At 43.4% G+C, this 17,197-nt stretch overlaps 1 protein-coding gene and 1 long non-coding RNA gene across 2 annotated transcripts in view; one reads left to right on the top strand and one right to left on the bottom strand.

The window, feature by feature from the left end:
- LOC142657846 (uncharacterized) overlaps nucleotides 1-17,197 on the bottom strand; it is a 484,403-nt gene that overhangs the window by 132,028 nt on the left and 335,178 nt on the right. The gene's annotated exons all lie outside the window — the stretch shown is intronic.
- DNM3 (dynamin 3) overlaps nucleotides 1-17,197 on the top strand; it is a 194,078-nt gene that overhangs the window by 25,966 nt on the left and 150,915 nt on the right. Inside the window, exons 5-8 of the mRNA XM_075832025.1 lie at nucleotides 1,526-1,664; nucleotides 6,376-6,462; nucleotides 7,671-7,741; nucleotides 15,288-15,336. Of these exons, the coding sequence (XP_075688140.1) occupies nucleotides 1,526-1,664; nucleotides 6,376-6,462; nucleotides 7,671-7,741; nucleotides 15,288-15,336 (346 nt within the window). The remainder of the gene's footprint in view (nucleotides 1-1,525; nucleotides 1,665-6,375; nucleotides 6,463-7,670; nucleotides 7,742-15,287; nucleotides 15,337-17,197) is intronic.

Here is a 17,197-nt window from a genome sequence, read left to right as displayed (position 1 = left end):
TTGTGGGAAAGAGTTTTTGGTATAGTCCATGACAAGTGGTAAACACAAAAAACCACGAAAGCGACTACTACTACCTGCTGAATGTGGAGACTGAGTATCCGAGGTGACTTCTAGATGTTTCCAAACAGTAGAGTTCATTGCACCAGCGTCTGTCCTGGAAGATGCATTAACTTTTCTCTGAAATAAAGGTAGATTCATACAGCAGATGTTATTTTTATGAGTGTGGCTTCTGATTCTTTACTGGGTTTTGGAAATATATATATTTGAGTATCTGTGTTCTAAGCAATGACTTTCACAGTTGTTTTGGACAATAACCAATTTGGGATGAGTTGTTTATTTATTTTACATTATTTATATAGTGTTGATATATTTATTCTATTTATTCACATCAGTCTTTTTGTTCCACTGGACCTTACATAAATTGTACATAATGCAAATTTGCTTTTGCTGTCTTTGTGATAACCAAAGTGCCTGGAGATAACTCACAAAGCACCATGACATGTAAATATTGCTTTGGTCAGGAATCAAACGCAATACTGTATACTCTTTAACCCAAAAGTGGGAATTTAGGAGCTTACTGCTATTATGGAGTTGCAAGTTCAGCAATTCCCCTAAGGCTGCTGGAGACTGCCGGGAGAAAGCGTTCAAATAAATCTGCAACCTCCAATCCATCACAACTCTGATCAACAGAGTCTAAGGTCTTCGTCAGAGCCGACCGCAAGGCAGGATGGTTTTTGCTGCATAGAACCCAGGTTGTCTTAGCAGAGTTCAGTATTGGATAAGAGGTGCAATGCAGGCAAACCTGGACAGGAACCAGGCAGCCAGAGGGTAAACAGAACATCCAAATCAGTAAGCAAGTGGATATCCGGTAAAGCAGAGGTCAGAACCAGTCGGGAGCAGATAATCAAAATCCGTAAACAAAGGGTTAAATACGCGCCAAGGTTAATTTCCAAGAAGTCCAGAAGTCAGAGGTAAAGGGTGTAGGTAAGTAGCTTGATCAAAACACATGCAGACAGGAAAATCACAAGCAAAGAACAGGTGGGGAAGCCAGGTATAAATACTAACCCTACACCTAATAGGCAGAAGGACAGAGAAAAGAGATAGGCTCAAAGTAAAACCAGAACCGCCCAGAAGCTAGAACAGTAGTCATGGTGATCTTAAGGGAACAGGCGTTTTCCTAACAACTGCATTCTGTTTATTATTGCATGCTGTTAACTCCTAAGCTCCCTCTAGTGGTAGCTGTAGACCATCAGAATTTTATGAATTTACTCTGTTTTAGTGCAGCGGATTTGGAGCTCTTCAACAGAAAACGGAGCTCCGACCACTATAAAGATGTATTATAAAATTAGTCAGCACAGAATTTTGGACCTATTTAAAATATAGCAAACAAAATAGTATTCAAGAGTAGACATCCATTTTAAGACTTCGTAAAGCAAACTAATGTCTAGGAGAGACTTTACTTGCCCATGACTTGACTTTAATAAGACCTGCATTATTCAATGGTTTTGTTTTTTTCTCTTCACAGAACTGGGCTGTTTACTCCTGATATGGCATTTCAAGCAATAGTGAAAAAACTAATTGTGAAGCTAAAAGGGCCAGCTTTGAAATGTGTTGACCTGGTTATCCAGGAGCTCCTTAACACTGTTACACAATGCATGTCTAAGGTACAGTATGATGCTATTCCACATAATTTTGCTTTCACTCAAGTCTTCAAATAGCATAATTTGCCATTTCAAAAAGGCTTATGCTCTGATCACACTACTGTCATGGCTTCCATTCTTAAGAGTCATGGCCTGTTGGACGGATCCATTTTCAAAGAGATCCCAATGAATTACTATGAATGACCATTGACTTATAATAGGGTCCATTAGGTTTCCATCAGGGTACCAGTATTTTTGATGGCAAGAATAGCATTGCAGACTACACTATTCTTGCCGTCAACACATACCAGAACCCTGACGGAATAGAACAAATTATAATGTACATAGAGCCTTATACACTATCGGCGCAAAACATGTGGACACCTGACAATCACACCTATATGAGCTTGTTGGACATCCCATTCCAAAACCATGGGTGTTAAAATGGAGTTTTGCCCCCTTTTGTGGCTATAACGGCCTCCTCTCTTCCGCGCAGGGCTTGAGGCTACATGCACACGTTGAGTATTTTGCTGCGGAAAATACACAGCAAAACCGCAAGAAATTAGCAGGAAAAAACGCCCCTGAAGGTGCGTTTTTTATGTGTTTTTCGGTGTGCTTTATAAGTTTTGCAGCGTAAATTGAGCAGTTTTTACGTTTTGCTGTGTAAATTGCGGCATTTTCATGCTGTGTATTTCTATAGAACAGGGATAGGATTCGCAAGTGGAATCACGAGAAAAATTTACAAGCTGCAATTTCGAAAATAATCACCGCGGGTCAATTTTCGTCTCGAAAAATATTGCAGCATGGACATGAGATTACCTGGAATCTCATTGATTATGCTGGTACTCTATAACGCTGCGGTTTTGCTGCACGCAAATACGCGCGGCAAAACCGTACATAATATGCATCGTGTGCATTGACCCTTACACAAGATTTTGGAGTGTGTCTATGGGAATTTGTGCCAAATTAGCCAAAAGAGCATTTGTGAGGACAGACACTGATGTTGGAGGAGAAAGTCTGGCTCGCAATCAGGGCTCCAACTCATCCCTAAAGGTGTTGGATGGGGCTGAGGTCAGGGTTCCCTGCACGCTACTCGAGTTCCTCCACATGAAACTCGTCGCACCACGTCTTTATGGATCTCGCTTTGTTCACGGGGCAGGGTTATCTTGGAACAGAAAAGGGCCTTCCCTAAACTGTTGCTTCAAAGTTGGAAGCATACAATTATCTAAAATGTGTTTGTAATGCTATAGCATTACTCTTCACTATAAATAAGGGGCGTAGCCCAAACCCTGATAAACATCCCCAGACCATAATCCCTCTTCCACCCGATGTTACAGTATAGTAATAATTTTACAAATTTTAATGTAGGCACTATACATTCCAGTAAGTAGCGTTCCCCTGACATCTTCTAAATCCAGACTGCCAAATAGTGAAACGGGATTCATCACTCTAGGGAACATGTTTTCACTGCTCCAGAGTCCAGTGGCAGCATGTTTTACTCGAGCCGACGCTTGGCGATCTTAGGGTATGTGCACACGATAGCAGGCATTTACATCTGAAAAGACAGACTGTTTTCAGGAGAAAACAGCTGCCTCGTTTTAGTCGTAACTGCTCCTCCTCCCATTTTGCGAGGCTTCTCTGACAGCCGTAAATTTTGAGCTGCTCTTCATTGAGTTCAATGAAGAACGGCTCAAATTACGTCTGAAAGAAGTGTCCTGCACTTCTTTTGACGAGGCTGTATTTTTACGCGTCGTCGTTTGACAGCTGTCAAACGACGACGCGTAAATGATAGGTTGTCTGCACAGTACGTCGGCAAACCCATTCAAATGAATGGGCAGATGTTTGCCGACGTATTGTAGCCCTATTTTCAGACGTAAGACGAGGCATAATACGCCTCGTTTACGTCTGAAAATAGGTCGTGTGAACCCAGCCTTAGAGTTCCAGAGGCAGTTTAAAACTCTGCAGTGAATGATGCAAGAGGGAAAAGGCGACTTTTATGTGCCACGCACGTCAACCCTTGATGGTTCCACTCTGTGAGCTTGTGTGCTCTCGCTTCGTGGCTGAGCTGTTGTGACTCCTTGATGTTACCACTTCACAATAATAGTATTTACAGTTGACCAGGGCAGATTTAACAGATCACAAATGTCACTAACTGACTCGTGGCAAAAGTGCTAAGTGTAAACTCACTGAGTTCTTCTTCATGACCCATACTACTATCAATGTTTGTCTGTGGAGATTGCATGGCTGTGTGCTTGATTTTATGCACCTGTTTGGGTGTGGCTGAAACACTTGAACTCAATAATTAGGAGGGTTGTCCACATACTTTGGCCATAGGATGTATAAAAAGTCATTCTAAGCAGCTGAGGACAAAAGTATAGAGTCTAGTGAGTAGATAAAATAAGAGGTAAGCAGAATCAGGAGGAAATCTTGTATTTTAGTCTTTTAGTAGTTTTCTATGTCATACTAAAATTTTACAGTTTTAGATTGATGAGGTTTGTGGTCACTTATCATGTAAGACACTCGCAGTATGATCAAATTCCTAATATATTATGAGAACTGTCCTTTATATCACTGTTTTTATGGCAGCCTGTATGCGTTAGATCTGGGTTGCACAACCTTTTCCGTTTCCAAGGGCCGAATTTTCAGATTGTAACACTCCCAAGTGCAGTTCCACCTAAGACATTTATGCCATATCGACAGTATGCCATAAATACTCCAGATAAGAGGAAACATGGTTGCAGCTCATGTGCGCAGTAATCCCCATTGTTGCTTTTGGGAGTTAAAGAAAATGCTGAGCGTCTGACAAGTCCCATAAACTACAACTGAGAGAGCAGCACACATGTTCAGCCACCTCTCCAACTCATCTACTACTCTCCAACCTAGTGCCAAACCAGACATTTATTATCTTAGATGGGGGAATAGCCCTTTTAAAGAGCACTGTCATGGTCTGCACTAGGCAGAATTAAAAAGTTATGAGTGCCGGGATGCAAAAAGGGAAATATAAAAAAATGGCTCTGTCCTCAAGGCCAAAATTGGCCAGGACCGTAAGGGGTTAAAGCAAATATCCAGCCCCCTGACTGGACAGTGATTTTGGGTCCTTCATTTAAAGGGAGTCTGTCACCAGAATGTCCGTATTAAACTAATAACAGTGTATTGTAGAGAAGACTAACCTGTTTCTAATGTTTATTTTCAATTTCTGCTTACTGTCTCTTTTGTAGAGAAATCCGTTTTATTAACTTTATTAACTTTATGCTAATGAGCATTTAGGTGCAACGAGGTCATCACCGTTGCTCCTAAATGCTCTTACGTCGCTCCCCAGTTCAACCCCCCTCCCTGCCATCTTTCATTGATTGACATTGACATAGCCTAATCGGCGCGTTCATGCCTGGCCCCTTACTATCTGTAAAGCGCGCGTCCCTGCTCTTTACTCGGCGCATGCGCAATAGTGACGTTTAGAGTGCAGAGAGATCGTAGTGCGGATGCGCCAAGTAAAGAGAAGGGACGCACACGCGTTAAAGACAGTACGGTGAGCGACGTAAGAGTATTTAGGAGCAACAGTGACGCCCTCGTTGCACAAAAATGCTCATTAGCATAAGTTAATAAAACGGATTTCTCTTTTGTTATTTAACCCCCTAAAGTGGTTCCATTACGATCTAGGTCATATAAAGACCTTTCTACATATTTGAAAAGTTGAGTGAGTGGGCAGATGCTGGTGAGTGATGTCACCAGCCTCTGTATACCCGCTCAATACCAATAACTGTGCTGATAACTAGAATTAGGCACCAGCATAGTCAAAGGAGAGCTCAGACTCCTGCTTCCTCATATTGGAGTAAGTCTAAAGTCATGGCGACATATTAGAGAGGAGATAATGTCAGCGCTGTGTAAAGGATCTGCCAGGCACAGCTTCGGGGTTAACTCCCAGAACTAATCAGTCAGCACCTGAGAATACATCCCTGAGACTGACTCCTGCTTCCACCATTCAGGCTGGCAGGCTTAGGAGTGGGAGAGCCTATCGTAACCTGGCCAGACTCAGCTAGCTCCCGCCCTCGGTCTATTTAAGCCTGCACTTCCTGTCCCTCGGTGCTTGTGATTCTTTCCTTGTGGTTTCCTGGCCCAGCTACAGCTCCTGCTATTTTTGATCCTGCTCCATACAGACCCTGGCTTACCGACTACTCTTCTGCTTTTCGTTTTGTACCTCGCACACTCCTGGCTTGACTCGGCTCGTTCACCACTCTGGTTGCTCACGGTGTTGCCGTGGGCAACGGCCCCTTTTCCTTGCTTGTGTTCCTTTGTATGTTTGTCGTGCACTTACTGAGCGCAGGGACCGCCGCCCAGTTGTACCCCGTCGCCTAGGGCGGGTCGTTGCAAGTAGGCAGGGACAGAGTGGCGGGTAGATTAGGGCTCACTTGTCCGTCTCCCTACCCCCTGCCATTACACGCTGCATATATAGTATGTAATCAATCTTTTTACATTATATGTAAAATGATAATTCGTCTTTAGTGTTGCTTTAATACCAATTACTTTTTTTTTTTAAGGCAGCATTTATAAAGTCTGTGCTGTTTACTAAAGAATTCAGAAGGGGGACAATCAAATTGGGGAGAGAAATTAACATTTCAAATATTTACTTTATAGAAACGTAGGCTCCAAAAGATTATACTCCACTTTTTAAATAATTCATTGATAGAAGTAGCTGTAAAAATGTGTATTTAATCTGATATATTTTGTTTCGCTTTAGTTATCTGACTATCCAAAACTCAGAGATGAAACGGAAAGGAAAGTAACTTTATTCATCCATCAACGAGAAGAGAAAACCAAAGAGCAGGTGTGTATATCGAAATTTAAAAGTATGTGAAGAACAATTCTTCTTATATCCACAAACCCCTCGTAAATATTCCACGTATACCAGTAATTGCTACTACTAAGTATAGCAGTAGAGTTGTCTAATAAGATGTACTGTATGTGAGATATTCAGAAGAGTAACATCATGCAAAATCTGCACCTCTGCTCCCTTATGGTTATGTGACAGAGGGCTTTTTAAGTCTCTTCCGGGACCAGGGCCTGGGTATTACTGCAACCTCTGTATCTCTAATTTAACCGAGAATATTGGATCTGAAAACGAACACACACACAACTATATTTTCACCAGATTTTGGATTGTGTATGTGAGAATTTGTGTCCATTCAGGTCAGGGCTCTGTGCAGGTCATTTGAGTTCCTCCATGCCAAACTCATGTCCAATTATGTCTTTATAAAACTCGCTTTGTGCCGAAGGGCACAGTCATGCTGGAACAGGAAAGGACAGTCCCCAAACTTTTGTCACCAAGTTGGAAGCATACAATTGCCCAAGGTGTCTCTATTTGATATACCATTAACATTACCTTTTACTAGTAACCAGGATCCTAGCCCAAACCCTAAAAATCAGCCCCAGATGATTATCCCTTCTCCATGAAATTTTACAGTAGGCACTATACATTCTGGTAGGTAGCGTTCTCCTGTCATCCACCAATCCCTGATTTGTCCATCAGACTGCCAGATAGTGAAAATTGATTCATCACTCCAGAAATTGCTTGATCATGGAAACCCATTTCATGAAGCTTTTGACACACAGTTCTTGTGCTGATGTCACTTTCAGGGGCAGTTTAGAACTCTGTAGTGGGCGATGCAACAGAGGATAGAGGTTTTTATATACTTACTCCTAGTCGCTTCCACTTCACAATAATATCACTTGCAGTTGTCTAGGGCAGATAAACAATGGCGAAAGGCACATCCTATGACAGTGTGACAATGCTATGTTTAAAGTCACTGAGCTCTTCAGTACGACTTATACTACTACCAATGTTTGTCTATGGAGATTACATGGCTGTATGCTTGGTTTTATGCAACTGTTTGCAATGGGTGTGAATGAAACTCTTGAACTCAATAATTAGGATGGGTGTCCACATACTTTTGGCCATATAGTATATAAATATATAGTTAATTACAAAGCAAATATACATTTCCTAATTTGATGTTTATTATTTTCTTTTCAAAGGTGTTACTACTGATTGATATACAGTTATCATATATCAACACTAACCACGAAGACTTTATTGGCTTTGCTTAGTAAGTAATTTTTTTCTGTTCCATATATTTTATTATTTAAGAGTATTATTATATATTTATTATGGAAAATGATGTCATCTCTTTTTTGTTTGCAAGCATTACAAGAACTATATCAGGAAACTTTGTAAATTACAGTATTAAAACAATACCAAGGATTCATCTTTTGTATTTTTGCATACAATAGTGTGATGCTTCCAGCAGGACTTTTCCCAAGTCATAAACTTTTTTAGGAGGCTTTGAAATTACATTTATAAATACAATTACACCAGTTTTCCCATTTTAATCCCTAAGTGCATTGAAAAAAAGATGACATTTTCATTGCAAATAACGTTTTTAGGTTTTGTAAAAAAAAAAGTGAGTGTGGCCATCCAAATGGATCAAGGTCTATGGAGACACCCATTCCTCCTTTGGAAGCAGAGTAACAAAGAATAAAGAAAAATCAGGCTGCTAAAAAAGATGAAAACTATACATATAGATAAAACTGTGCCCAAGTATAGTGCCATGTAGTGCTGAAGTATACAGGTGTTTGATAGTGGGGTGAAAAATATTCCAATCTTTATAGGTTACACATGGTATGTTTGGGGATGTAGTAGCTGTGTGGCAATAGTCTGATTTTCCCATGTTATAATCTGGCCCATGTGCATAAGGCTCATTCATGTGCAAGAGGAGCGATGGCTAGCCTGTATTGTATAATCCCAATGAATAAGAACTGTGGCACAAATTGCTGAAAAAGTTAATGCTGGCTGTAATAGAAAGGTGTCAGAACACACAGTACACCGCAGATTGCTGCATTTGGGGCGGTATACCTGCAAACCAGTCAGAGTACCCATGTTGAACCCAGTCCACCGACGAAAGCGCCTACAACGGGCACGTGAGTATCAGAACTGGACAATGGAGTAATTTGGTTTGGTCTGATGAATCGCATTTTCTTTTACATCATGTGGATGGCCGGGTGCATGTGCATCGCTTACCTGGGGAAGAGATGGCACCAGGATGCACTATGAGAAGAAGGCAAGCCGGTGGAGGCAGTGTGATGCTTTGGGCAATGTTCTTTATGTGGATGTTACCATGACACGTAGCACCTACCTAAACATTGTAGCAGATCGAGTACACACCTTCATGGCAACGATATTCCCTAATGGCAGTGTCCTCTTTCAGCAGGATAATGTGTCCTGCAACACTGCAAAAAATGGGTTGAGGAACATGATGGAGTTCAAGGTGTTGACTTGGCCTCCAAATTCCCCAGATCTCAGTCCAACCAAATGGGATGTGCTGGAAAAGCAAGTTTGATCCATGGAGGCCCCACCTTACAACTTCCAGGACTTTAAGGAACTGCTGCTAACTTCTCAATGCCAAAAACCACATACACCTTCACAGGTCTTGCAGAGTCCGTGCCTAGACCGGTCAGAGCTGTTTTTGTGGCCCGATGGGGAGCTACGTAATATTAGGCAGGTGGTTTTAATATTGGGACTGAAAGGTGTATATCTGATTATTTATAATAAATTATTCCTGACCACAGTGAGAGATGATTATTATATTATGTAGAATTAGGTGCCATTTTCTGATGTGTTTTCCAAGTACAGTTGGGTTGTCATTTCCCTTCCCACACAGAAACGAAGCTTCCAGCTAGGCTTAGAGAACTTTTTATTTGTTAAATTGAATCAATACAAAGTAATCTAATCTCCGTCACCAATACTCCATGTGCACTATAACCTCTGTTTTGCACAGCATGGTAGGAATTTAAGGTTTAGGAACCATAATCTGCCCATACGTACAGTATATTATAGCTCACCCCACTATTCTTAGTAATAAAATCAAAAGACGTTTCCATAGGACTTCTCCTCAGTACGGTATATAACAACAAGCATACCCATTAATTTGATAGCTGTCAAGCGTCGCAAACTTTCAATCACATTTACAAAGGTTTGTAACCACAATGAAGTAAAGCTTAAGCTTAATAATTGTATAAAAAGACCTATGACTGCAGTCAGTGAATGGAAACATTTGTGTATACACATGAAGGGGCTGTAAACCTGTCCTGGTCATTTCCAACTGACAAGGGCAAGTGAATGTAAGTGAATGGGACTGGGCTGCAGTACCAGGCCTAAGGATAGGCTATCAATACTTGAGCCTTCTTTTATGAGTTTAATACCAGAGCTTTATCTTGTTAAAAAGAACCTTTCACCTGCCCATACATGTGCAGCTGAGTGCAGCCTCTAACAGGCAGGGCTGCACAAACACTCTCTCACTTTACATATTTTTTTTCAATCTTCCTCCGTTATTTACATATCGGTGCCATTATATTTGGCGCCCAATATATAAATAAGCCCCTGAACTATCAATGGGGCGTTTCTATCTAACTAAATGGCAAGGGGGCGTGATGTCTTCACTCTGACACTGTCCAATCAGCTACGGACAGTGTCAGGGCTCCTTGCACTGTGTTCCCTCCCGCGAGATCACTCACAGTGAATAGTAGTTACGGAAGCATGCGAGCTACACTGTTTCCGTAACTACCTTTCAGTTCTATGGGACTTACGGAAAGAACGTAGCTCAGTGGGCTACACTGTGTCCATAATTCATGGTCGGGAATCACATGTGTCAACAACAACATAAAGGAGTCCAGGGGGCCCTGTTCTAGAGATAGGTGCGAGTCCCAGAGTTGGGACCTGCATCTATCTGACATTTATGACATATCCTGTGGATATGTCATAAATATCTCTGATGGGAAAACCCCTTTAAACTATATTTGAATTTTAAAAAATTAGTCACGCTTATTTCAAAGCATCAATGTCTATCATGGCCTCTGGCATGGCCTTATAGGCATATACCTATGGCAGACCTGGGCCTTTGCCAGGCCCCCTAAATGCCATTGTAAGGCCCCATGCACACGACCGTATTTTCATCCATCCGTAAATACGGGTCCAAACTTATCCACATATATGGAATGGTATCCGCAAAATATGGTCCGTAATGCATCCGTATATACAGATCCGCAAAAAGAAAAAAAATACAAATGTTGTGCAACATCTGCAAACCTTGCGTCGCCTAGCAATGCACATCCGTAGCCGTCCAAAATTACGGAAGCACCCATAGACTTCTATGGAGAGTCCGTGCCGTAATTACGGACAAGAATAAGACATGTTCTATATTTTACGGATCATTTCTATGGAACGGACACCCATCCGTAAAAGTACAGAAAGGTCCGTAGCCCATAGAAATGAATGGGTCCGTAATTACGGATGAAAAATACGGTCGTGTGCATGGTGCCTAACCCATTGCTGGGGCATCGATGGAGTAACAGAGGGAGCCCCTTCCGTCAGACCACTAAGGTCGCTTTTGACCGTTGCATCACTTCAGAGTTATCTGCGATCTTGGTAGAAGCAAGGCTGTATATCACAGCTGCGCCGTTGCTACAATTACTGAGCAATACCAGATCACAGTGCATACCTCCGAACTTTTGAATTCGGAAAAGAGGGACATTTTTAAGCCACGCCCCTTAACCATGCCCAATATTCCGCATAAACACATCAAATGGGGATTTATTTTTTTCAAGTTGTGTAACTCTGCTACCGGTCAATGGAAAAATCATCCACCTGAGCCCCCCTGTAGATTGCTCCACACACAGCCCCCCTGTACATAGCGTCAGACACAGCCCTCCTGTAGATAGCTCCACACACAGCCCCCCTGTATATAGCTCAACACACAGTCCCCCTGTAGGTGCCACATTGCCGCCAGAGCGGAGAGTGGTAGAGGTAGGCTTTATTCACACGACAGGGTCCGAGTGTCGGACGATAAAAACGGCCATTTTGGGTCGTTTTTTCCGGCCGTTTTGCATCCGTTCCGATTCTGTTCCGGGCCATGTTGCCGTTTTTAACGGCCGATTTTGACACGTATTGCATCCGTTTTTTTCCCTGTCCGTTTTAAAATCGTATGAATTTCATTTAAATCTGTTGCCACACACAGTCCTCTGTAGATAATGCCACAGCCCCCCTGGTAGGTAATGCCACACAGCCCCCTGTAGATAATGCCACCCAGTCCCCTGTAGCTAGTGCCAGACACAGCCCCCCTGTAGCTAGCGCCAGATACAGCCCCCTGTAGATAGCTCCAAATACAGCCCCCCTGTAGATAGTGTCAGATACAGCCCCCTGTAGATAGCGTCAGACACAGCCCCCCTGTAGATAGCGCCACACACAGCCCCCTGTAGATAGTGCCACACACAGCCACCCTGTACATAGCTCCACACACAGCCCCCCCTGTACATAGCATCAGATACAGCCCCCTGTAGATAGTGCCATACACAGGCCCCCTGTAGATAGCGCCAGACACAGCCTCCTGTAGATAGCGCCAGACACAGCCCCCTTGTAGATAGCTCCACACAGTCCCCCTGTAGGTGCCACATTGCCGCCAGAGCGGAGAGTGGTAGAGGTAGGCTTTATTCACACGATATGGTCCGAGTAAAATTGGCCGATAAAAATGGCCATTTTGGGTCGTTTTTCCCAGCCGTTTTGCATCCATTCCGATTCTGTTTCATGCCGTGTTGCCATTTTTAACGGCCGATTTTGACCCGTATTGCATCTGTTTTTTTCCCTGTCCGTTTTAAAATCGGATGAATTTCATTTAAATTTGTTGCCACACACAGCTCTCTGTAGATAATGCCACAGCCCCCTGTAGGTAATGCCACACAGCCCCCTGTAGGTAATGCCACCCAGTCCCCTGTAGGTAATGCCACCCAGCCCCCTGCAGGTAATGCCACCCAGCCCCCTGTAGGTAATGCCACAAAGCCCCTTGTAGGTTGCACCCATCTCCCCCCTTCCAGGACAAGTCACTGACTTCAATGTCCATATATGGACAGTGTAGTCACTGACTTCTCCTGGAGAGGAATCCCCGGCCATAGGGTCGGGGATTCCGCTTCAGAAGTGAGTGACGTCACTGTGTCCATATATGGACAGTGTGGTCACTCACTTCTTCTGTAGCGGAATCCCCAGCCACAGGCTCGGGGATTCCGTTTCACAAGTGAGTGACGTCACTGTGTCCATATATGGACAGTGTAGTCACTCACTTCTCCTGTAGCGGAATCCCCGGCCACAGGGTCAGGGATTCCGCTTCAGAAGTGAGTGACGTTGCGGTGTCCATATATGGACAGTGTAGTCACTCACTTCTCCTGTAGCGGAATCCCCGGCCAGGGATTGGGGATTCCGACTCCTACAGGGTCAAAAAAAAGACCCTCCTCCTCCTCACATGCACTCTGCACTGTGAGGAGGAGGAGAGAGAGCACGAGCGACTGAAGACACGGCTGTCACTCGGGACACATCCAGTGATGGCCGTGTATTACCCGGCCCCATAGACTTCTAAACAGCCGAAAATAGGGCACGTTCCATTTTTTGATGGCCAGGTTTCCCCATCACTCACCGTCAGAAGAAGGCAGGAGTCTTGCAGCGGCATTCTCACTGGTGTCGATGCCGGCCTGGGAGTAAACCAGTCCAGTCACTGGACCGGTGAGGTCAGATGACAGGTCAGGTGACTGGACTGGTCCACTCACGGGCCGGCACCGATCCCAGTGAGAACACCGCCGCAAGACTCCTGCCTTCTTCTGATCGCTGCTGCAGTCAGCAGCGATCAGCTGTTCAGATGCAGCGCCCAGCGGGACATTTACAGACCGCCCGGGACGGCGGGACAGTGGTGAGAAACTGGGACTGTCCCGCCGGATCCGGGACAGTTGGGAGGTATGTCACAGTGACTGATAAATCCGTTGTTTGTCACCAAGGGGTTAAAATCCCATAGAATAATTAGATAAACATTCGTTATCCTGTAGGATGTTGGATAACCTGGAAAACTTTAAATAAAGAAGAAGTTTGCTGCCACTGTCTCCTCGTCCAGTGTTCTCTGTGAACTCACAGATTCAATGCTCAAGATTCTGTAAGAAGTGGTGTCCGGATCTTGGGCTGCTTCAAAGATATCACGATCAGACTTCTTGTTTGTATAAAAGATGATTTATTTCCTCAATAAAAGTTTTTACAGCAAAATGTTTCAGGGCTGTTTTACTCCCTACTTGAGACTCAAACACATACAGTGACAGCATCCAGTTTCTTGCAGGCTGGAAGCACCCGCTGCCGAATGTATGAAGGGCAGGAAGCAAAACTTGGCCGATTTTTATTTATTTATTTTTTACCAGGTTTTGCCCAGCCCGGATATATTTCACATTTGTTGTCTTATCTATCTCGGTTACAGATAGCTGTAAGCATTAATAAAAACTTTGGATACATAATGAGTTGGGTCAGAAATATGTGTAACCTGTGCCAGCTGCACAGGGGCCCATAAGATAAAAGCGCCCACTGCTACCTTAGAAGAAAAATAATATCACTCTATACTGTCTATTAGATTGCACTTAAAGAGGCTCTGTCACCAGATTTTGCAACCCCTATCTGCTATTGCAGCAGATAGGCGCTGCAATGTAGATTACAGTAACGTTTTTATTTTTAAAAAACGAGCATTTTTGGCCAAGTTATGACCATTTTTGTAATTATGCAAATGAGGCTTGCAAAAGTCCAAGTGGGTGTGTTTAAAAGTAAAAGTCCAAGTGGGTGTGTATTATGTGCGTACATCGGGGCGTTTTTAATACTTTTACTAGCTGGGCGCTGTGAAGAGAAGTAACATCCTCTTCTCATCAGAACGCCCAGCTTGTGACAGTGCAGATCTGTGACGTCACTCACAGGTCCTGCATCGTGACGGCCACATCGGCAGCAGAGGCTACAGTTGATTCTGCAGCAGCATCAGCGTTTGCAGGTAAGATCGACTTACCTGCAAACGCTGATGCTGCTGCAGAATCAACTGTAGCCTCTGGTGCCGATGTGGCCGTCACGATGCAGGACCTGTGAGTGACGTCACAGATCTGCACTGTCAGAAGCTGGGCGTTCTGAAGAGAAGTGGATGATACTTCTCATCAGAGCGCCCAGCTAGTGAAAGTATTAAAAACGCCCCGATGTACGCACATAATACACACCCACTTGGACTTTTACTTTTAAACACACCCACTTGGACTTTTGCAAGCCTCATTTGCATAACTACAAAAATGGTCATAACTTGGCCAAAAATGCTCGTTTTTTTAAAATAAAAACGTTACTGTAATCTACATTGCAGCGCCTATCTGCTGCAATAGCAGATAGGGGTTGCAAAATCTGGTGACAGAGCCTCTTTAAGGGTCTGGGCTAATGATTCCACTGCTATGACTCACATCCCACTCCCATTACATTTTCTGTTGCAAAGCAAGTGGCATATATACTGCCCTTGCACAGGACCCTCTAGTGTCTGTGTCCACCCGATAATAAGTAGAAATGTTTGCGAATATTAATATACAAACTCTTATTGCACTTGTTTTTAATACATCTTACCTGTGGTTATCTAGATCTTAACAGAAATAGTTATAATGCTCTATTGGAGAATTTGAAGTAATTAAAAAATCCACATATATGACAAAAAAATGAAATAAAAAAATACAACTTTAGCCATCCTTGACATTTGGATGATCCCTATTAATGTCATTCTTTAGTGCACATCAAGGATGCAATCCGCAGAAGAAGAGTTCAACAGGCAGTCAGGTAAGTGCAGTGCCTAAATGCATCTTTACTATGTGAACAACCAATATAAAAACCAAAGTGGGACAAAAAGAGGATCCAGAAAAGACTCCAAATCTGGCCCCTAAGTAAAATATATATTTTATATATATATATATATATATATATATATATATACATTTTAATCGTATAAAGATACGTTATAATTTATTAATCTAAGGCCCCTATTTATCAAAGCAACAGTGATAACCAGAATGTTTGAGCGGCAATAGAAACTTGGTTATAACCCCTTCTTTGTTATCTTCTTTAACTTTAACACCACACCGGCCAATATCAGCCGTAAAAATAAGTGCCGATCAACGAGACAGCTCATTGATCGGCCCTCATTTGCTCCTTTCACAAGGAACTATGATCAGTAATGTATAGGGTCGAGCGATCATTACTACTATCGGTCGTCCCAAGAAATTTCCATCGTGTTGGCAGCACATCTCCCTATTTACACAGGGAGATGTGCTGCCGACAGTGCTAATATTTTGTGGTGCGTAAACGATACGATCTGCCGATGAACGAGTTTCATATGAACGCTCTTTTGCCTGATCTTTGTGCCGTGTAAAAAGGCCTTGAGATTAAGTATGTTCGCGCTGCTGCTCCTCCATGGCCCTTAGTTAAAATGTCCTAATTTGTACTGCACATGCTCAGTAGTGAAGTTTCTCCTCTAGACCAGAGGACGAAGTACACTACTGGGCACAGTGCTAAAGTTTCATGAGTGGTCCCCCCTACTGTACAGACTGGAGCGCTGAGTGTTAATGTAGTCTTTGTTCCCAGTGATTGGGCTGCATGGGGGGCTGTAGTGTCCTTTACTTATCACAATGTCTCCCACACTACCACGCAAGCCTCCTCGCTGCTCCTATAGACCCCTCCTCCCTCCTCATCGACCAGCCAATCTGCTCAGCTCGCATGGCATTGCTAGACTCCGTCAACGCTGGGCTCAGAACGAGCTGACGCTGCACTCCTCCTCACCCCTAGCCTTGTCACCTTAGAAAATCTATCTCCCTGACTACCAGAAACGCTACATAGAATTCAGTGGCACTACAGCGAGCTGCACGCCGCTGAGCAGAACTACAGGAGGCAGAATGCCCAGGCTGACAAAGAAGGGAAGAAGGAAGACAGTTAACCAATGGAGGTTAAACCCATAATTGGGTCGAAACGTCGCTATTTATTATGGTGAAATAAAAGACACCTGTTTTTGATACTTTGGTAACTACATGTGCTGCGGTGTCTCTATTCTCTTGTCTATTTTGGAGTTGGACTGGCTACGACACTGCCTGCACCGGTTGAAGATTCTCTTGATATAACGTTCCTCTTGAGTGTCTCCTGGGACTGTGATGTGCGCTGATTTCTTTTTCTGGACAATTGAGGTTAAAGACGCAACAACCGCTCCCCCCCCCCGTCTCTCGGTGTCCGCCCCCGTATTCCCCTTACAAGTTTTCAACTGTGTCTGCGACCAGAGGATTTCCAGGACGTTTTCAGCTGCATAAAGTTATGAGTGCAAACTGTCCTCTCGTTTCTTACAACATTACCAACTACACATACATTTACACACAGTAAGCAGACAACCGGGCGTTATCGATTCCGTCAAAAACAACGGAACCCTGTCACAACGGTGACAAATGGAAACCATTAGCAAAGTTTCCATCACCATTGAGATCAATGGTGATGCAAATGGAAGCTGTAGTTTCCTTTTGCCTTTCCGTTGAGGGGTTCCCCCGACGGAAACCTCAGATGGAACCCCTCAACGGAAAGACCACACTGATGCGAACAGGCCCTAAACGTTATGGTTGGTCACTTATCTCGGAAAGGTTATGTCTTTCTCTAGCTTTATAAA

This window comes from Rhinoderma darwinii, chromosome 7, assembly GCF_050947455.1.
Source record: "Rhinoderma darwinii isolate aRhiDar2 chromosome 7, aRhiDar2.hap1, whole genome shotgun sequence".
NCBI lineage: Eukaryota > Metazoa > Chordata > Amphibia > Anura > Rhinodermatidae > Rhinoderma > Rhinoderma darwinii.
The sequence above is the reverse complement of the archived record's forward strand: the minus strand, read 5'-3'. Positions and strand labels throughout refer to the sequence as shown.